Here is a 23,594-nt window from a genome sequence, read left to right on the forward strand (position 1 = left end):
CCCTACATGACCACTCACCAATGTCTAAGATGGAGTTCAATGGGCATACCGTTGTTAGTTACCCCCAAGTCTCCTGAATTAGCAAGTCGATTATCCTCATCCCTAAAATGACCACTCACCAATGTCTAAGATGGAGTTCAATGGGCATACCGTTGTTAGTTACCCCCAAGACTCCTGAATTAGCAAGTCGATTATCCTCGTCCCTAAATGACCACTCACCAATGTCTAAGATGGAGTTCAATGGGCATACCGTTGTTAGTTACCCCCAAGACTCCCGAATTAGCAAGTCGATTATCCTCGTCCCTAAATGACCACTCACCAATGTCTAAGATGGAGTTCAATGGGCATACCGTTGTTAGTTTACCCCCAAGACTCCCGAATTAGCAAGTCGATTATCCTCGTCCCTACATGACCACTCACCAATGTCAAAGATGGAGTTCAATGGGCATACCGTTGTTAGTTACCCCCAAGTCTCCTGAATTAGCAAGTCGATTATCCTCATCCCTAAATGACCACTCACCAATGTCTAAGATGGAGTTCAATGGGCATACCGTTGTTAGTTACCCCCAAGTCTCCTGAATTAGCAAGTCGATTATCCTCATCCCTAAATGACCACTCACCAATGTCTAAGATGGAGTTCAATGGGCATACCGTTGTTAGTTACCCCCAAGTCTCCTGAATTAGCAAGTCGATTATCCTCATCCCTAAATGACCACTCACCAATGTCTAAGATGGAGTTCAATGGGCATACCGTTGTTAGTTACCCCCAAGACTCCCGAATTAGCAAATCGATTATCCTCGTCCCTAAATGACCACTCACCAATGTCTAAGATGGAGTTCAATGGGCATACCGTTGTTAGTTACCCCCAAGACTCCCGAATTAGCAAGTCGATTATCCTCGTCCCTAAATGACCACTCACCAATGTCTAAGATGGAGTTCAATGGGCATACCGTTGTTAGTTACCCCCAAGTCTCCTGAATTAGCAAGTCGATTATCCTTATCCCTAAATGACCACTCACCAATGTCTAAGATGGAGTTCAATGGGCATACCGTTGTTAGTTACCCCCAAGACTTCCGAATTAGCAAGTCGATTATCCTCGTCCCTAAATGACCACTCACCAATGTCTAAGATGGAGTTCAATGGGCATACCGTTGTTAGTTACCCCCAAGACTCCCGAATTAGCAAGTCGATTATCCTCGTCCCTAAATGACCACTCACCAATGTCTAAGATGGAGTTCAATGGGCATACCGTTGTTTCTTACCGCAAAGACCCCAAATTAGCAAGTTCCTGATCCTAGTCCTTGAGTGACTATTGGAACATACATGAACGTACATGTCATGGGATTGTTGAGATTAATTTTTACGGGTATAATTTATACATTATTTAAGATAAAGCTGCCAATAAATTTGATTGGGTGTTGCAGGGAGTACTCATATCAGTAACTGGTTCAGATATCAAACTTTTTTTTTTTTTTAATTGTAGGAAATCGTGTTTTGACTATAAAAATACTTAACATTACTAAAACACAATTATTATCAATTTTGTGTTATCTTTATTTTCTAATCTTGTAATAATAATAATAAATATAATTCATTAACAACTAATACATAACTATTCTTAACACAATATATACAAAAGGCAAGAATCAAATAAAGCCTACAAAATTGCAGGAGTTATTGCTACAAATGTTTGTAAATATCAGTTCACTTTTTTTGGCCCTTTTTCTTCTTTTGAACGCTGTCGCCTGCTTTAGAAGTTCTGCATTTTCATCCTCTACAAGAGACGGGGCCTCCAATAGTCTTCGTGGTAAGATAGCTAACCCTATGAGAGTCAGACCTGCAACAAAGCAAGCAAACACGTTCAATTATTTCTAAATAAATTACTAACGTAACTTCAGAAGAAGCAAAAAAAATTATCGAATTGAAAAGAAATTAATCAAATAATTTAAAGAACAGATTAGAATTGATGAAAAATAACAAGAATTTATTCACAAAATTAATCAACCTGTGGCTTTTGCAATTAAAACGTTTGGGGCAAAATTGAAAATTTTTTAAATCAAAATGATGGATTTAGTTCCATGTTTAGTTATATGTTAATTTGGAGATATTTCTATTTCAGAATCTGGAGTAGAAGAATTTGAATTTCCAAAATTACTATCTTAAACACCGTTTAAACCAAGAATTATTGAAAAAACCTACAGTTAGTAGTTGAATCAAATAAGTCCTGGAACAACTGATATAATAATTGGTGAAATTGGTAAAAATTTCTTCCTAGAGCAAAGGATGACAAATTTGGTTTGCATTGGGATAGAAAAAAAGTTTTATAATTGGAAATTTGCCCGTGAATTTGAACATAACGATATAATTATGAATTAAACAGTACATGAAGGTACTCATGGATTGTGGAGATTATTAACAGACAATGATGTTCCAAGAGATGTTATATTCTAATGAAGATTTACAAATTTATACTGAAATTTTATGGAAATCTGGTTCAATGTACAAAAATAATGATCCAATCGGCTAAAAAAAAACTAAATCAAGTAAAGGTTAAAAACGTAAGAGTTTAATTAAAACAAATTAGGAAAACCTAATCGAGTCTTCTCTAAAACATTAAACATTTTAGAGGAATTTTCATTAGGAAAGTAAGTTCATTTCAGAAGTTTTTATAGATAATTAATCAGTGATTCCTTAAATGTTAAAACAATTCAAATTGTTTAATAAATTATTTAATAGATTGAAATATTTTTTATTTTCTATAAAATATTTTCTTTAATTCCTGTCATTTTCTATATTATACGTATTTTCAGCAATTTGGTGTCCTTGAGCTCAGGTTCGTAAAGAATATCGCTCCTTTTCATAAGTATCTTTGTTTTTTATTTTTATGAATTATTTATTTATAGTGTCCTTCATTATGTTTCTTGGAAATTTATTTTTATTATTTTTTTTTTTTTCAAAAAAGACACGTATTGAAAAAATAGTATGGATATAGGGTGAATAACGCTTGTATCACTATATCAGGTTGTAGGAGGCTATTTATACTTTTTTAATTAATTGCTGTTCTAAGAACCATAAATAATTAAGTAAAATTGAACACAAAAAGTTATTGAAAAAATAGTATGGACAAGAAAATTGCTTCCTAAATATAGTGAAAGAGGATATGTTTTGATTTGTACTACAAAGAAAACAAGAAATTAGACGTTTTAAAAGAAACAGAGAAACACAAAATTGTGAATTTGGAGACAATTTGTATCTTTGAATCAAAGACAAATTCGTGTGTTTGCAATAATTGTGGAGTTAGAAGGCTGTAAAGTATAAATGCTGAACAGATTTTTGAATATTGTGGATGAAAAGAGATTTACACCTGACCTAATAATGACTGGAAGAAAGGCAATAAAAAAAATCAAGAATGTGTTACAATAATCATTTAATAAAAAAAATCAATTAATTTTGTGAAATATAAGGGTTTTTCAATGGTTATAGGAAAATTTTTATAATTTCCGAGCAGATCTTTCAAAGGGGTTTGAAAGATTTTTATAACTTTTAAGAAACGCGCAGGTTTGGACAAGATATTTTCTATTGTATTATTTATGGTTCAATGACCAATATTTTACATCAATTTACAAGTGACTCCAAAAGTGAGCTAGAACCGCCATATACATTATACGCCATATACACTTTATATACACAGACTAATAAATCTTAATTAAATGGAAATGGTAGGACCTATATTAAGTAGGATGTTGCTATGAATTGTATATGTACTCAAATAATAGGCTATTAGTAATTTTAAGTAAATATAGATGATAGGATCAATATTAAGTACAAAGTTGTCATGAAATCGTATATGTACTCAAATAATAAGCTATAAGTAATCTTAAGTGAATATAGACGTTAAGATCGATATTAAGTACAATGTTGTTATGAAATCGTATAGCCTATGTACTCAAAAGTATATATATGTGGCGGACCTAAACCACTTTTGGGACAGTCAGAAATTCAATATAAAATACTGTCCATTGAACCATAAACGAATCTGTAAAATCAAAGAGGAAATCACGAATGAAAAATAACCGAATCTACATCTGTTTTACTGTTCATTGTAGGCTTCTAATTTCTTAAGGTGTTTTAATGAAAAGTCTATATTCCACAAAATAGATAGTAACACATTCTTTGTCTTTTATTGTCTTTTTTCCAGTAACAATCTAGAATAATTTATCATTTTTATTAAATTCTTTAATGTTTTTCATCCAATATATATATATATATATATATATATATATATATATATATATATAATAAAATCTGTTCTGCAAGAGTACTTTACAATCTTCCAACTCTGAAATTATTGTAAACCCGAAAAAAAATTATTTATCTTTTATTTTCTCCAAATTCAAAATTCTATGTTCCTTATTTTCTTCCAATTCCATTAACTAAGTAAATATCGATGTTATGATCGATATTAAGTACGATGTTGTTATGAAATCCTACATGTACTCAAATAATAAGCTATAAGTAAACTTAAGTGAATATACTGTAGATGTTATGATCGATATTAAGTACAATGTTGTTATGAAATCCTACATGTACTCAAATAATAAGCTATAAGTAATCTTAAGTGAATATACTGTAGATGTTATGATCGATATTAAGTACGATGTTGTTATGAAATCCTACATGTACTCAAAATAATAAGCTATAAGTAAACTTAAGTGAATATACTGTAGATGTTATGATCGATATTAAGTACAATGTTGTTATGAAATCCTACATGTACTCAAATAATAAGCTATAAGTAATCTTAAGTGAATATACTGTAGATGTTATGATCGATATTAAGTACGATGTTGTTATGAAATCCTACATGTACTCAAATAATAAGCTATAAGTAAACTTAAGTGAATATACTGTAGATGTTATGATCGATATTAAGTACAATGTTGTTATGAAATCCTACATGTACTCAAATAATAAGCTATAAGTAATCTTAAGTGAATATACTGTAGATGTTATGATCGATATTAAGTACGATGTTGTTATGAAATCCTACATGTACTCAAATAATAAGCTATAAGTAATCTTAAGTGAATATACTGTAGATGTTATGATCGATATTAAGTACAATGTTGTTATGAAATCCTACATGTACTCAAATAATAAGCTATAAGTAATCTTAAGTGAATATACTGTAGATGTTATGATAGATATTAAGTACGATGTTGTTATGAAATCCTACATGTACTCAAATAATAAGCTATAAGTAATCTTAAGTGAATATACTGTAGATGTTATGATCGATATTAAGTACGATGTTGTTATGAAATCCTACATGTACTCAAATAATAAGCTATAAGTAATCTTAAGTGAATATACTGTAGATGTTATGATAGATATTAAGTACGATGTTGTTATGAAATCCTACATGTACTCAAATAATAAGCTATAAGTAATCTTAAGTGAATATACTGTAGATGTTATGATAGATATTAAGTACAATGTTGTTATGAAATCCTACATGTACTCAAATAATAAGCTATAAGTAATCTTAAGTGAATATACTGTAGATGTTATGATCGATATTAAGTACAATGTTGTTATGAAATCCTACATGTACTCAAAATAATAAGCTATAAGTAATCTTAAGTGAATATACTGTAGATGTCATGATAGATATTAAGTACGATGTTGTTATGAAATCCTACATGTACTCAAATAATAAGCTATAAGTAATCTTAAGTGAATATACTGTAGATGTTATGATAGATATTAAGTACAATGTTGTTATGAAATCCTACATGTACTCAAATAATAAGCTATAAGTAATCTTAAGTGAATATACTGTAGATGTTATGATCGATATTAAGTACGATGTTGTTGTGACACCATCACCCGCGTTATCAGCTGACGCACTATGTGTTACGAGTACGGCGCTTGACTGAAGTGCCTGACCATCAGTACTGTATCAGTATAGCTTATCTGGCGTTGTTGTGACACCATCACCCGCGTTATCAGCTGACGCACTATGTGTTACGAGTACGGCGCTTGACTGAAGTGCCTGACCATCAGTACTGTATCAGTATAGCTTATCTGGCGTTGTTGTGACACCATCACCCGCGTTATCAGCTGACGCACTATGTGTTACGAGTACGGCGCTTGACTGAAGTGCCTGACCATCAGTACTGTATCAGTATAGCTTATCTGGCGTTGTTGTGACACCATCACCCGCGTTATCAGCTGACGCACTATGTGTTACGAGTACGGCGCTTGACTGAAGTGCCTGACCATCAGTACTGTATCAGTATAAGCTTATCTGGCGTTGTTGTGACACCATCACCCGCGTTATCAGCTGACGCACTATGTGTTACGAGTACGGCGCTTGACTGAAGTGCCTGACCATCAGTACTGTATCAGTATAGCTTATCTGGCGTTGTTGTGACACCATCACCCGCGTTATCAGCTGACGCACTATGTGTTACGAGTACGGCGCTTGACTGAAGTGCCTGACCATCAGTACTGTATCAGTATAGCTTATCTGGCGTTGTTGTGACACCATCACCCGCGTTATCAGCTGACGCACTATGTGTTACGAGTACGGCGCTTGACTGAAGTGCCTGACCATCAGTACTGTATCAGTATAGCTTATCTGGCGTTGTTGGAAGTAACGAGTACCAAACCATATCACTGCGAAAACATGGTGCAGCATTTCCCTCCCTTCATGTAAATTTGTTTTTCGATAATTATTGAACTATGTTCATTTAAATTTCGAGGGTAACCACTCGGAATTATAATATTACGTCTCATAGTTATAATTTCATACAATCACGTGCTCAGTGTGATGGCCGAGGGAGGGGGGAGAACATGTCAGATCTGTAGTCCCCAGTAACAAGCGCTTCACAGTGTTCGAGTAGGTACTTGCTCACATCGGCAAAGTATTCGAGCTTACAATACTCCCTTTTTTTAAAATTATCGATGTCAATATATGATAAGCTGTAAAAATTGAAGATATCCAATCAAATTCAGTCATTTAATTGTAGGTAATTTTCTTAGATAGGCCTAATTGTAAAAGAGACCTAGAGTGAACCGATAATTGGACAATAAGCAGTAACAATATAATGACTTTGGCGTTGTATTGGGCAAGATTACTATAACGTATTGTATGGTTTGGTGCATTGCAAAGGGCGTCGGCGGTACTACTGTATATCTTACTTACTACTACAGCCCTGATATCTGAGTACACACAGTGTAATTATTTAGACTTTAGGACTTATTTAACAATGCACAATTAACTAATCTAAATTACTTTAGAAGTCTAATAAACATTAAATTTAAAAAAATACTTTTTTAATGCTACTACCATACAAACGGATTTAATTTCATTATTTTAAACTTTATTAACTAGAACTTCTGCTAATCTTCAAGTTTACGTTAATCGAAATTAAAAAAAAAGGAACAGAACCCATTCTCTAATATTTAGATTGCTTGCTGAACATTTAAACAAAGAAACCAGCTTTATTTTTACAAATACATTAACATTCTGATAGGTGAAAGTGGCATTTGTAGGAATACTTTATTGGCTTAGCTTTATCTAATTCTATGATTCGATACATGAAACAGTCTGCCTAGGTGTTTACACGTTATCTCAAGATGGAATTGGCCTATAAACTTGATATTTGTCATGTACCTTTATCTAATTCTATGATTCGATACATGAAACAGTCTGCCTAGGTGTTTACACGTTATCTCGAGATGTAACTGGCCTATAAACTTGATATTTGTCATGTACCTTTATCTAATTCTATAATTCGATACATGAAACAGTCTGCCTAGGTGTTTACACGTTATCTCGAGATGGAACTGGCCCATAAACTTGATATTTGTCATGTACCTTTATCAAATTCTATCATTCGATACATGAAACAGTCTGCCTAGGTGTTTACACGTTATCTCGAGATGGAACTGGCCTATAAACTTGATATTTGTCATGTACCTTTATCACATTCTATGATTCGATACATGAAACAGTTCTGCCTAGGTGTTTACACGTTATCTCGAGATGGAACTGGCCTATAAACTTGATATTTGTCATGTACCTTTATCTAATTCTATGATTCGATAAATGAAACAGTCTGCCTAGGTGTTTACACGTTATCTCGAGATGGAACTGGCCTATAAACTTGATATTTGTCATGTACCTTTATCTAATTCTATGATTCGATACATGAAACAGTCTGCCTAGGTGTTTACACGTTATCTCGAGATGGAACTGGCCTATAAACTTGATATTTGTCATGTACCTTTATCTAATTCTATGATTCGATACATGAAAACAGTCTGCCTAGGTGTTTACACGTTATCTCGAGATGGAACTGGCCTATAAACTTGATATTTGTCATGTACCTTTATCTAATTCTATCATTCGATACAAGAAACAGTCTGCCTAGGTGTTTACACGTTATCTCGAGATGGAACTGGCCTATAAACTTGATATTTGTCATGTACCTTTATCTAATTCTATCATTCGATACAAGAAACAGTCTGCCTAGGTGTTTACACGTTATCTCGAGATGGAACTGGACTATAAACTTGATATTTGTCATGTACCTTTATCTAATTCTATCATTCGATACATGAAACAGTCTACCTAGGTGTTTACACGTTATCTCAAGATGGAAAAACTGGCCTATAAACTTGATATTTGTCATGTACCTTTATCTAATTCTATGATTCGATACATGAAACAGTCTGCCTAGGTGTTTACACGTTATCTCGAGATGGAACTGGCCTATAAACTTGATATTTGTCATGTACCTTTATCTAATTCTATGATTCGATACATGAAACAGTCTGCCTAGGTGTTTACACGTTATCTCGAGATGGAACTGGCCTATAAACTTGATATTTGTCATGTACCTTTATCTAATTCTATGATTCGATACATGAAACAGTCTGCCTAGGTGTTTACACGTTATCTCGAGATGGAACTGGCCTATAAACTTGATATTTGTCATGTACCTTTATCTAATTCTATGATTCGATACATGAAACAGTCTGCCTAGGTGTTTACACGTTATCTCGAGATGGAACTGGCCTATAAACTTGATATTTGTCATGTACCTTTATCTAATTCTATGATTCGATACATGAAACAGTCTGCCTAGGTGTTTACACGTTATCTCGAGATGGAACTGGCCTATAAACTTGATATTTGTCATGTACCTTTATCTAATTCTATGATTCGATACATGAAACAGTCTGCCTAGGTGTTTACACGTTATCTCGAGATGGAACTGGCCTATAAACTTGATATTTGTCATGTACCTTTATCTAATTCTATGATTCGATACATGAAACAGTCTGCCTAGGTGTTTACACGTTATCTCGAGATGGAACTGGCCTATAAACTTGATATTTGTCATGTACCTTTATCTAATTCTATCATTCGATACATGAAACAGTCTGCCTAGGTGTTTACACGTTATCTCGAGATGGAACTGGCCTATAAACTTGATATTTGTCATGTACCTTTATCTAATTCTATGATTCGATACATGAAACAGTCTGCCTAGGTGTTTACACGTTATCTCGAGATGGAACTGGCCTATAAACTTGATATTTGTCATGTACCTTTATCTAATTCTATGATTCGATACATGAAACAGTCTGCCTAGGTGTTTACACGTTATCTCGAGATGGAACTGGCCTATAAACTTGATATTTGTCATGTACCTTTATCTAATTCTATGATTCGATACATGAAACAGTCTGCCTAGGTGTTTACACGTTATCTCGAGATGGAACTGGCCTATAAACTTGATATTTGTCATCTACCAGACTAGAGTAAGCTCGACGATGGTGCAGTAGACTATTCACAGGACTTGGCTGCGTCATTCATTGAAGCCTATCACAATTTATTTTATTTTGAGTTTTAAATCGATTTATTTTCTGTCTGATTGAGTCTATTAACATGTGTTTTCTGTATGATCGTATGTCTATGCGTACAACATCGCTAAAATTACGCGTACAGTTTCAACGCCTGGGTCCCGCGTGACTGTGCGATGTGACGATCTAGAATCTCAGTTACTGTCTGTCTACTTAATATTGTTAGGTAAGAGGAAGAGGACAGTACTTACTGTTGAGAGCGCAAGGGAAGATGATGTAGAAGTTCAACGTAGCCGACTGGTAGTACAGGGCTTCCATCAAGTACATTATAATGGTCAGCAACAATGAGCAGATCCCCATGCTTATAATGCTGCAATGAGAAAGAGTGCTTACGTTACTTATCGTGTACACCAAACCCGTCATAGCAGAATACTTCTTTCATAAATACTGAACAAATTATTTTATAAATTTTAAAATTCCGGCGGTTTGACAGAAAAAGTAATAAATAGGATTTCAAACTTTCTCCATCCGAGGCCGAATCGTGTTATATTTTTCAAATCATCTAACCTCAATAAAAAACTTTAAATTTGGTAGGCTTATTTGTAAGTATTTTTAACTTCAACTTATTAAAACGTTTTACTTTGTGGAGTTGAACTATTTTACAATGAATACGTGCTGAGAATGGAAATATGTACTATATTCTTTTAACTGTAAAACAAACACGATCTATGCATATATGCGATAATAATGCATAAAGTTAACATGTCACCGAACCCTAATTAACGAATTTCATTGTTTTAAGCTCAAATATGTTGTTGCATAGCTTTTGCATGTAAACAACGTTTAATTTCATTAAAAACATAAAAACCTTAGTTCAGAAGATAAAATTAAAATTAAAAAAGCATACGTTACCTCCGTTTTAATTTCGTAGTTCGCACAAAAACTACATTGATTTATTGCTGACATACGATAATACAAGCTGTTGTTGGTCAGTATGAAAAACCAGAGAAAGGTTTTTCTAGAATATAGTGTTTTTTGCAGTCTATGGTAAAGATAAGTGCCTGATTCTATGTTTGCCGTCGTTGTCCCGAAAAACTTCTACTGAATCCTCTGGATGCTTACTTAAGAAGCGATAACACTTAAGATATTGATAACATTTATTGCATAATCCAATACAAAAAAATTAAAATAGGAAAGAAAATTCTAATCAATACGAGCCATCTTTCTCCTGTACTAAAATTAACTTGATTACTGAGTTATGGTAAAATTTAGAAGCGGCAACTTTCTTTAGCATAATGTAATGTCTACTAAGAGAGTTATAAAAAACAAATTAGGAAAACTTGTCATTTTGTAAGCTGATTAAACAAATAACCAAAATTAAAAAAATTACTACTATAAAATAAAATAAAAAAATCACAAAAACATATTTTTGTGAAAATATATTAAACTATCGTTAAGTAAGATATCATAATTGACTTACGGCCTATAGTGAATGAAAACTGTACAATGGATAAGTGCTATTGCTTTCAGTATAGAGTACATTCCTAGGACACGAGGCAGAGTGGGATCACCTGTGAACACAGTTACAGACAACATAAGACAGCAAACTATAGTTTTATTGTGCTCAGTAGGCTACAGAAAACATTCCCAGGACACGAGGCAGAGTGGGATCATCTGTGAACACAGTCACAGACAACATAAGACATCAAACTATAGTTTTATTGTGCTCAGTACAGAAAACATTCCCAGGACACGAGGCAGAGTGGGATCACCTGGGAACACAGTTACAGACAACATAAGACATCAAAACTATAGTTTTATTGTGCTCAGTACAGAAAACATTCCCAGGACACGAGGCAGAGTGGGATCACCTGTGAACACAGTCACAGACAACATAAGACATCAAACTATAGTTTTATTGTGCTCAGTACAGAAAACATTCCCAGGACACGAGGCAGAGTGGGATCATCTGTGAACACAGTTACAGACACATAAGACATCAAACTATAGTTTTATTGTGCTCAGTACAGAAAACATTCCCAGGACACGAGGCAGAGTGGGATCATCTGTGAACACAGTTACAGACACATAAGACATCAAACTATAGTTTTATTGTGCTCAGTACAGAAAACATTCCCAGGACACGAAGCAGAGTGGGATCATCTGTGAACACAGTTACAGACACATAAGACATCAAACTATAGTTTTATTGTGCTCAGTACAGAAAACATTCCCAGGACACGAGGCAGAGTGGGATCATCTGTGAACACAGTTACAGACACATAAGACATCAAACTATAGTTTTATTGTGCTCAGTACAGAAAACATTCCTAGGACACGAGGCAGAGTGGGATCATCTGTGAACACAGTTACAGACACATAAGACATCAAACTATAGTTTTATTGTGCTCAGTACAGAAAACATTCCTAGGACACGAAGGCAGAGTGGGATCATCTGTGAACACAGTCACAGGACAACATAAGACATCAAACTATAGTTTTATTGTGCTCAGTACAGAAAACATTCCTAGGACACGAGGCAGAGTGGGATCATCTGTGAACACAGTTACAGACACATAAGACATCAAACTATAGTTTTATTGTGCTCAGTACAGAAAAACATTCCTAGGACACGAGGCCAGAGTGGGATCATCTGTGAACACAGTCACAGACAACATAAGACATCTAAACTATAGTTTTATTGTGCTCAGTACAGAAAACATTCCCAGGACACGAGGCAGAGTGGGATCATCTGTGAACACAGTTACAGACACATAAGACATCAAACTATAGTTTTATTGTGCTCAGTACAGAAAACATTCCTAGGACACGAGGCAGAGTGGGATCACCTGTGAACACAGTCACAGACAACATAAGACATCAAACTATAGTTTTATTGTGCTCAGTACAGAAAAACATTCCTAGGACACGAGGCAGAGTGGGATCGTCTGTGAACACAGTTACAGACAACATAAGACATCAAACTATAGTTTTATTGTGCTCATTACAGACATTCCCAGGACACGAGGCAGAGTGGGATCATCTGTGAACACAGTTACAGACAACATAAGACATCAAACTATAGTTTTATTGTGCTCAGTACAGAAAACATTCCCAGGACACGAGGCAGAGTGGGATCATCTGTGAACACAGTTACAGACAACATAAGACATCAAACTATAGTTTTATTGTGCTCAGTACAGAAAACATTCCCAGGACACGAGGCAGAGTGGGATCATCTGTGAACACAGTTACAGACAACATAAGACATCAAACTATAGTTTTATTGTGCTCAGTACAGAAAACATTCCCATGACACGAGGCAGAGTGGGATCACCTGTGAACACAGTTACAGACAACATAAGACATCAAACTATAGTTTTATTGTGCTCAGTACAGAAAACATTCCCAGGACACGAGGCAGAGTGGGATCACCTGTGAACACAGTTACAGACAACATAAGACATCAAAACTATAGTTTTATTGTGCTCAGTACAGAAAACATTCCTAGGACACGAGGCAGAGTGGGATCATCTGTGAACACAGTCACAGACAACATAAGACATCAAACTATAGTTTTATTGTGCTCAGTACAAACATTCCTAGGACACGAGGCAGAGTGGGATCACCTGTGAACACAGTCACAGGACAACATAAGACATCAAAACTATAGTTTTATTGTGCTCAGTACAGAAAACATTCCTAGGACACGAGGCAGAGTGGGATCACCTGTGAACACAGTTACAGACAACATAAGACATCAAACTATAGTTTTATTGTGCTCAGTACAGAAAACATTCCTAGGACACGAGGCAGAGTGGGATCACCTGTGAAACACAGTTACAGACAACATAAGACATCAAACTATAGTTTTATTGTGCTCAGTACAGAAAACATTCCTAGGACACGAGGCAGAGTGGGATCATCTGTGAACACAGTCACAGACAACATAAGACATCAAACTATAGTTTTATTGTGCTCAGTACAGAAAACATTCCCAGGACACACGAGGCAGAGTGGGATCACCTGTGAACACAGTTACAGACACATAAGACATCAAACTATAGTTTTATTGTGCTCAGTACAGAAAACATTCCTAGGACACGAGGCAGAGTGGGATCATCTGTGAACACAGTTACAGACAACATAAGACATCAAACTATAGTTTTATTGTGCTCAGTACAGAAAACATTCCCAGGACACGAGGCAGAGTGGGATCATCTGTGAACACAGTTACAGACAACATAAGACATCAAACTATAGTTTTATTGTGCTCAGTACAGAAAACATTCCTAGGACACGAGGCAGAGTGGGATCATCTGTGAACACAGTTACAGACAACATAAGACATCAAACTATAGTTTTATTGTGCTCAGTACAGAAAACATTCCTAGGACACGAGGCAGAGTGAAATCATCTGTGAACACAGTTACAGACAACATAAGACATCAAACTATAGTTTTTATTGTGCTCAGTACAGAAAACATTCCTAGGACACGAGGCAGAGTGGGATCATCTGTGAACACAGTTACAGACAACATAAGACATCAAACTATAGTTTTATTGTGCTCAGTACAGAAAACATTCCTAGGACACGAGGCAGAGTGAAATCATCTGTGAACACAGTTACAGACACATAAGACATCAAACTATAGTTTTATTGTGCTCAGTACAAACATTCCCAGGACACGAGGCAGAGTGGGATCATCTGTGAACACAGTTACAGACAACATAAGACATCAAACTATAGTTTTATTGTGCTCAGTACAGAAAACATTCCTAGGACACGAGGCAGAGTGGGATCATCTGTGAACACAGTTACAGACAACATAAGACATCAAACTATAGTTTAATTGTGCTCAGTACAGAAAACATTCCTAGGACACGAGGCAGAGTGAAATCATCTGTGAACACAGTTACAGACACATAAGACATCAAACTATAGTTTTATTGTGCTCAGTACAGAAAACATTCCTAGGACACGAGGCAGAGTGAAATCATCTGTGAACACAGTTACAGACACATAAGACATCAAACTATAGTTTAATTGTGCTCAGTACAGAAAACATTCCTAGGACACGAGGCAGAGTGGGATCATCTGTGAACACAGTTACAGACACATAAGACATCAAACTATAGTTTTATTGTGCTCAGTACAAACATTCCTAGGACACGAGGCAGAGTGGGATCATCTGTGAACACAGTTACAGACACATAAGACATCAAACTATAGTTTTATTGTGCTCAGTACAGAAAACATTCCTAGGACACGAGGCAGAGTGGGATCACCTGTGAACACAGTTACAGACACATAAGACATCAAACTATAGTTTTATTGTGCTCAGTACAAAACATTCCTAGGACACGAGGCAGAGTGGGATCATCTGTGAACACAGTTACAGACAACATAAGACATCAAACTATAGTTTTATTATGCTCAGTACAGAAAACATTCCCAGGACACTAGGCAGAGTGGGATCACCTGTGAACACAGTCACAGACACATAAGACATCAAACTATAGTTTTATTGTGCTCAGTACAGAAAACATTCCTAGGACACGAGGCAGAGTGAAATCATCTGTGAACACAGTTACAGACACATAAGACATCAAACTATAGTTTTATTGTGCTCAGTACAGAAAACATTCCTAGGACACGAGGCAGAGTGAAATCATCTGTGAAACACAGTTACAGACACATAAGACATCAAACTATAGTTTTATTGTGCTCAGTACAAAACATTCCTAGGACACGAGGCAGAGTGGGATCATCTGTGAACACAGTTACAGACAACATAAGACATCAAACTATAGTTTTATTGTGCTCAGTACAGAAAAACATTCCTAGGACACGAGGCAGAGTGGGATCATCTGTGAAACACAGTTACAGACAACATAAGACATCAAACTATAGTTTTATTGTGCTCAGTACAGAAAACATTCCTAGGACACGAGGCAGAGTGAAATCATCTGTGAACACAGTCACAGGACAACATAAGACATCAAACTATAGTTTTATTGTGCTCAGTACAGAAAACATTCCTAGGACACGAGGCAGAGTGAAATCATCTGTGAACACAGTTACAGACACATAAGACATCAAACTATAGTTTTATTGTGCTCAGTACAAACATTCCTAGGACACGAGGCAGAGTGGGATCACCTGTGAACACAGTTACAGGGCAACATGAAGAGCCATCAAACTATAGTTTAATTACCTTCAGCATAGGCTACACTCCTAGGACACGAGGCTGAATGGGATCACTTGTAAACACACTTACGGGCATCACAAGTCATCAAACTATTGTTTAGTTTACCTTCAGCATAGAGTACATTCCTAGGGCACGAAGCTGAATGGGATTACTTGTAAACACACTTACGGGCAACATAAGTTATCAAACTATAGTTTAATTTGTTACCTTCAGCATAGAGTACATTCCTAGGCCACGAGGCTGAATGGGATCACTTGTAAACACACTTACGGGCATCACATAAGTCATCAAACTATAGTTTGATTACGTTCAGCATAGAGTACATTCCTAGGGCACGAAGCTGAATGGGATTACTTGTAAACACACTTACGGGCATCACAAGTCATCAAACTATAGTTTTATTACCTTCAGCATAGAGTACATTCCTAGGGCACGAAGGGACTGAATGGGGATTACTTGTAAACACACTTACGGGCATCACAAGTCATCAAACTATAGTTTGATTACGTTCAGCATAGAGTACATTCCTAGGGCACGAAGCTGAATGGGATTACTTGTTAAACACACTTACGGGCATCACAAGTCATCAAACTATAGTTTGATTACGTTCAGCATAGAGTACATTCCTAGGGCACGAAGCTGAATGGGATTACTTGTAAACACACTTACGGGCATCACAAGTCATCAAACTATAGTTTGATTACGTTCAGCATAGAGTACATTCCTAGGGCACGAAGCTGAATGGGATTACTTGTAAACACACTTACGGGCATCACAAAGTCATCAAACTATAGTTTGATTACGTTCAGCATAGAGTACATTCCTAGGGCACGAAGCTGAATGGGATTACTTGTAAACACACTTACGGGCATCACAAGTCATCAAAACTATAGTTTGATTACGTTCAGCATAGAGTACATTCCTAGGGGCACGAAGCTGAATGGGATTACTTGTAAACACACTTACGGGCATCACAAGTCATCAAACTATAGTTTGATTACTTTCAGCATAGAGTACATTCCTTGGACACGAAACTGATTGGGATTACTTGTAAACACACTTACGGGCATCACAAGTCATTAAACTATAGTTTAGTTACCTTCAGCATAGAGTACATTCCTAGGGCACGAGGCAGAATGGGAATGGACCTCCGAACACACTTTCAGTCAGCAGAAGTCATTAATCTACAGTTTTATAACGCTCAGTATAGAGTACATTCTTAGGACACTTCTAGGCAAAGTGGTATCACCTGTAAACACACTTGCAGTCATAAAACATAAATCATAAAACTACAGTTTATTCACTGTCAGCATAGAGTACATTCCTAGGACACGAAACTGATTGGGATTACTTGTAAACACACTTACGGGCATCACAAGTCATCAAACTATAGTTTAGTTACCTTCAGCATAGAGTACATTCCTAGGGCACGAGGCAGAATGGGAATGGACCTCTGAACACACTTTCAGTCAGCAGAAGTCATTAATCTACAGTTTTATGACGCTCAGTATAGAGTACATTCCTAGGACACTTCTAGGCAAAGTGGTATCACCTGTAAACACACTTGCAGTCAACATAAATCATAATACTACAGTTTATTTACTGTCAGCATGGAGTATATTTCAAGGACACGAGGCTGTATGGGAATACCTGCAAACACACTTCCAGTCAACATAAGTCATCAATCTACAGTTTTATTGCTCTCAAGTATAGAGTACATTTCTAGGACACTTCTAGGCAAAGTGGTATCACCTGTAAACACATTTGCAGTCAACATAAATCATAAAACTACAGTTTATTCACTGTCAGCATGGAGTATATTTCATGGACACGAGGCTGTATGGGAATACCTGCAAACACACTTCCAGTCAACATAAGTCATCAATCTACAGTTTTATTGCTCTCAGTATAGAATACATTTCCTAGGACACGAGGCAAAGTGGAAGTAGTATCACCTGTGAACACACTTCCAGTCAACATAAGTCATCAATCTACAGTTTTATTGCTCTCAGTATAGAATACATTCCTAGGACACGAGGCAAAGTGGAAGTAGTATCACCTGTGAACACACTTCCAGTCAACATTAGCAATCAAACTACCTATTCGCAAATCAGCTTATCTCGCTAACCCAATTCGGATTTTAAGGAATGCCATGCCTACTGATGCCATAAATGAATTATTTGTTGCTGCAATCATGGCTTTGGATCGGGGGAATGCACGACTAGGAACTTTTGTGATCTGAGTCGAGCTTTGTAACACTGTAAAATCATAAACTTCTTCTAAGAAAATTGAATGCCTTTGGTGTTAGAGGGGGTTTACTATAATAGTTTCACTCCTGTCTCTCTGGTAGAAACCAATGTGTTGTGAGGTGATGGATTCTTTGGGAAAATCATGTTTAGGTTCCTTCCTATAACCTCTGGTGTTCCCCAAGGCTACATGACAGGCCCTCTTTTGTTTCTACTATATGCAAATGATTTAACAACTACTTAAAGGATCACTTGGTGCAATACCCCGATGATACAAGTGTTGCTGTGCGGGTAATAGGTGTTTTACACTACTATTCGTTGACTCAACGACCCTTTCTGAGGAAAATAACAAATAAAACAAGGTCGTTTGTTTAGTCTACAGGTCGTTGAGACAACGACCCTATATTGATATTTAGGATTTTCTATGTAGGTTCGTTGTTACAATAACCCACTAAATTGAATGAAAGGGGTCAATGAATCAACTGGGTTTGTAGCAACAACGACCCTTTTTGCCTGTTTTATTTGAATATTTCAAAATATGGGTCGTTGTTACAACGACCTTATATTATATTAAATGTGTATATTGAGAGAACCAGGTCTTTTACTCAATCAGTCTTTTTGTCAACGGACTACATTGTAGCAATGTGAAAAAGGGTCTTAGCGTCAACAACCCATTTTTCATTGAATGGGTAAAATATAGTAAGAGGGTCGTTGAGACAAAAACCTACTTTTACCTGGTTTACTATAACTGTTTTACTGTTCAGGTTTGCTTCTATTTCTTAAGCTTTTTTAGTGAAAAATCTATTGGAAATGTTGTAAAATCTGCATCTAATCAATGAACTATCTATTACAAATGTTGTCAAATCTGCTACGAATAAACGAAAAAATCTTTATTCTACAATATTAATCACATAACATTCTTTTTCTTTCATTTTCTTCGTTCCAACAAATATTAAATTTGAGTTATCTTTTTTGTTGATTTCTTTGATCTTTTTATCACCCAATATATTCAAAAATATATTTGGAAAATTAACTTTGTAATCTTCCAATTTTGCAATGACTGTTAATTCAAATTAATCTTTAATTCTTTCCAAATTCAAAATTTGATATTTCTTATTTTCTTCTAATTCATTCAACTTCTTGTATTCTTTAAACATGAATTCACCGACAATCGTTCAACTCTTTCAAGAACTCCATTATTTACATAGAAAAACACTGTAACATACTAGTAACTTGTAATCATACAGGTATATTGTAGTTTTACTCTCATTTTTCAATAAATTTCCATCAGAGACTTGAATATTCAGAAACACTTTGGAATATAATCAACATTTCATTTGGTTTTCACTGATTTTTTATCCATAAGCAACATTTGGAAAAAAGTGTATAAAATTTATAATTCTTTGTGTAGATGTTGAGAATAATTTTCAAAACTAGGTTCAACGAGATTACAATGTACTTTCAACCACATCAAATGGTCTAAACTTTGGATTTCCTATGTACCTGATTTTCTCCTAAAGTTTCTTTATAAAATACAAATAAATTATTCAAAAATAGAGAAAAAATAGATCACAACAGGAGATTTTAGTTGAATTTTTATTGAGTAATATTTTCATTTCAAAGTCCTTTACATCATCTGTAAAACGGCTTAGCTGTTTGTTTGAACATTTTCCAATAATTCTCAATTAAACTTTTTATGTTTCCCGAGTATAATATACTTATTTAATTTCATACGATTCATAAACTCTTGTAAGATGATTTAAAAAAACTAATAAGTGTATCACCAGCAATGCTCATCACAAAATTATCAAGATAAAAACCACTTAAACCAACCAATACAAAACCAATACCAACCAATACTCTTCATATAAATAATTAGGATGTTCTAAGTTAAAAAAGTAATTTAGAGCTTTCTGAAGTTAACATGAATAATTTCATTTTTCAATAAGCGATGCTAAAAAAATATTTCCATTTAATGGAGAAATTATTAAAGCAAAAAACATTTGTAGTTTTATTTGACACTACTGTGTCTGGACACAATCCTAGCACGTATGAATCCAGGCCGCCGAGAACGAGGAAAACATAACATATTTCTCATACTTTCATTCAAAACACATTAAATCACATTTTTGTGTGATTGTAAGTAAGTATTGGCCAGTACCACGAGTATGAGACACGGTCTACTGTGTCTGGACACAATACTAGCACGTATGAATCCAGGCCGCCGAGAACGAGGAAAACATAACATATTTCTCATACTTTCATTCAAAACACATTAAATCACATTTTTGTGTGATTGTAAGTAAGTATTGGCCAGTACCACGAGTATGAGACACGGTCTACTGTGTCTGGACACAATACTAGCACGTATGAATCCAGGCCGCCGAGAACGAGGAAAACATAACATATTTCTCATACTTTCATTCAAAACACATTAAATCACATTTTTGTGTGATTGTAAGTAAGTATTGGCCAGTACCACGAGTATGAGACACGGTCTACTGTGTCTGGACACAATACTAGCACGTATGAATCCAGGCCGCCGAGAACGAGGAAAACATAACATATTTCTCATACTTTCATTCAAAACACATTAAATCACATTTTTGTGTGATTGTAAGTAAGTATTGGCCAGTACCACGAGTATGAGACACGGTCTACTGTGTCTGGACACAATACTAGTATAGCACGTAATGAATCCAGGCCGCCGAGAACGAGGAAAACATAACATATTTCTCATACTTTCATTCAAAACACAATAAATCACATTTTTGTATGACTGTAAGTATTGGCCAGTACCACGAGTATGAGACACGGTCTACTGTGTCTGGACACAATACTAGCACGTATGAATCCAGGCCGCCGAGAACGAGGAAAAACATAACATATTTCTCATACTTTCATTCAAAACACAATAAATCACATTTTTGTATGATTGTAAGTATTGGCCAGTACCACGAGTATGAGACACGGTCTACTGTGTCTGGACACAATACTAGTATAGCACGTATGAATCCAGTCCGCCGAGAACGAGGAAAACATAACATATTTCTCATACTTTCATTCAAAACACAATAAATCACATTTTTGTATGACTGTAAGTAAGTATTGGCCAGTACCACGAGTATGAGACACGGTCTACTGTGTCCTGGACACAATACTAGCACGTATGAATCCAGGCCGCCGAGAACGAGGAAAACATAACATATTTCTCATACTTTCATTCAAAACACAATAAATCACATTTTTGTATGACTGTAAGTAAGTATTGGCCAGTACCACGAGTATGAGACACGGTCTACTGTGTCTGGACACAATACTAGCACGTATGAATCCAGGCCGCCGAGAACGAGGAAAACATAACATATTTCTCATACTTTCATTCAAAACACAATAAATCACATTTTTGTATGACTGTAAGTAAGTATTGGCCAGTACCACGAGTATGAGACACGGTCTACTGTGTCTGGACACAATACTAGCACGTATGAATCCAGGCCCGCCGAGAACGAGGAAAACATAACATATTTCTCATACTTTCATTCAAAACACAATAAATCACATTTTTGTATGACTGTAAGTAAGTATTGGCCAGTACCACGAGTATGAGACACGGTCCTACTGTGTCAGGACACAATACTAGCACGTATGAATCCAGGCCGCCGAGAACGAGGAAAACATAACATATTTCTCATACTTTCATTCAAAACACAATAAATCACATTTTTGTATGACTGTAAGTAAGTATTGGCCAGTACCACGAGTATGAGACACGGTCTACTGTGTCTGGACACAATACTAGCACGTATGAATCCAGGCCGCCGAGAACGAGGAAAACATAACATATTTATCATACTTTCATTCAAAACACATTAAATCATATTCTTTCTTGTTAAATATTTTAACTGTACACTAGATGTTGTAGGTTTATTTGAGATTTAATTACTGTTTTTTGCGTTGATGACGTTTTTATTCGAACAAAAGTTTACTTTATTTCTGTGTTAATTTATATTTTTTTAATTTAAGGCACGGCTTGAACATAGAATTGTATTTTAAAGGTTATCTTATTAATGATACGCACTGTTTTGTATATAACTTTGATCATGATTCTACAGGGTCTTCCGGGTAGTGTTACCGGCACTTTCTGAGCTTATTGTACTAAATAAAATAATCAAAAATTCATACAAACGTAAGTCCGGAAATGCATTGTTACTGAGTAACGGCCAATAAAAGATTTCACCCACAATTTAGTACCCGAGGTTAAATGATCATTGCTGGGAGTTTGGGGATTTAGAGAATGCAGTTTTTGGCATGATAAATTGAATAAAGTTTTTCCATAAAACTGTATCTCTCTTATTGTTTAATTTACTATGTAAAACACAAAAAAGAGCATTCGAAAAAACGATGTTTTGACGTGACAACGTCTTAAATTAGGTTGCGGCTCGGAGTCATTCATGACAAAATGTAACGCCCGGTAACGTTACGATGCCCGTCCAGTGGGTCCGCCGCACGGGATAAAGCAGATAACTATGTTTATTCGTGAAAATGTGGAGTGCTTAGATTCGAATTTTACAACAACTACAACAATAAAGGTAAATAATTGTACACTGATATTTTCATTATCGTAAACTATGATTGATTGATTAATTGTTAGATTGACACAAAAGTTGAGAAACTGAGTTTATAGGTTATGTCATACTATTGACAAATGTTGATAGTGTTAAGTAAATTATTAGTTTTAAATCACTCTGCAATCAATCGTAATTCAGTCGATTGAGAAAGAAAACAGCGCGTATTGCTAGTCAAACATTTAAAATAACAAATTATAACCTCTAACCTGTCATAACAGTGCGACCCAAACAAACGAACTAAACCGACCAATCACCACGCGCGGAGTTAGAATTTAACTGTGTTTAGCAAGAATTTCAAATTCCAATTTTAGTAAATGTTTTATTCAACTTTACCATTTACAATAACAAATTTTAATTAATTTCAAATTATGTACAATGTTTTAGTAAACAAAATATATTTATATAGTTAATTATGTTTAACAAACAATTAATTTGTTAAATAGGTAATAAAAATAAATTTTTACAGAGAAACTTGTAGAAATTTAATAATGAAGATAATTATGTACAACAAGGCAATTACAATGAAATAATAGTTTTTTTAAATTAAATTTTACTACCAACACTCATTGTGTAGAAAAACAAATTATCGGAATTGAATGACAGAAAATTATTCGTACGCTCAGT

General features: G+C 35.3%; 1 protein-coding gene across 2 annotated transcripts in view; it reads right to left on the bottom strand.

The window, feature by feature from the left end:
* Nucleotides 1-1,610: 1,610 nt before the first annotated feature.
* The window catches only part of LOC124360941, a 41,987-nt gene continuing 20,003 nt past the window's right edge, over nt 1,611-23,594 (bottom strand). Inside the window, exons 2-5 of one of the 2 annotated variants that reach the window (XM_046814962.1) lie at nt 17,496-17,645; nt 11,362-11,452; nt 10,133-10,251; nt 1,611-1,839 (exon numbers count right to left, since the gene is read on the bottom strand). In XM_046814962.1, the coding sequence (XP_046670918.1) occupies nt 1,649-1,839; nt 10,133-10,251; nt 11,362-11,423 (372 nt within the window). In that variant the 5' untranslated portion in view covers nt 11,424-11,452; nt 17,496-17,645 and the 3' untranslated portion in view covers nt 1,611-1,648. Of the gene's footprint in view, nt 1,840-10,132; nt 10,252-11,361; nt 11,453-17,495; nt 17,646-23,594 lie in introns of those variants that run through there. The other variant, XM_046814963.1, reaches the window with a different exon arrangement.

This window comes from Homalodisca vitripennis, chromosome 4 (genome assembly GCF_021130785.1).
Source record: "Homalodisca vitripennis isolate AUS2020 chromosome 4, UT_GWSS_2.1, whole genome shotgun sequence".
Taxonomy (NCBI): Eukaryota; Metazoa; Arthropoda; class Insecta; order Hemiptera; family Cicadellidae; genus Homalodisca; species Homalodisca vitripennis.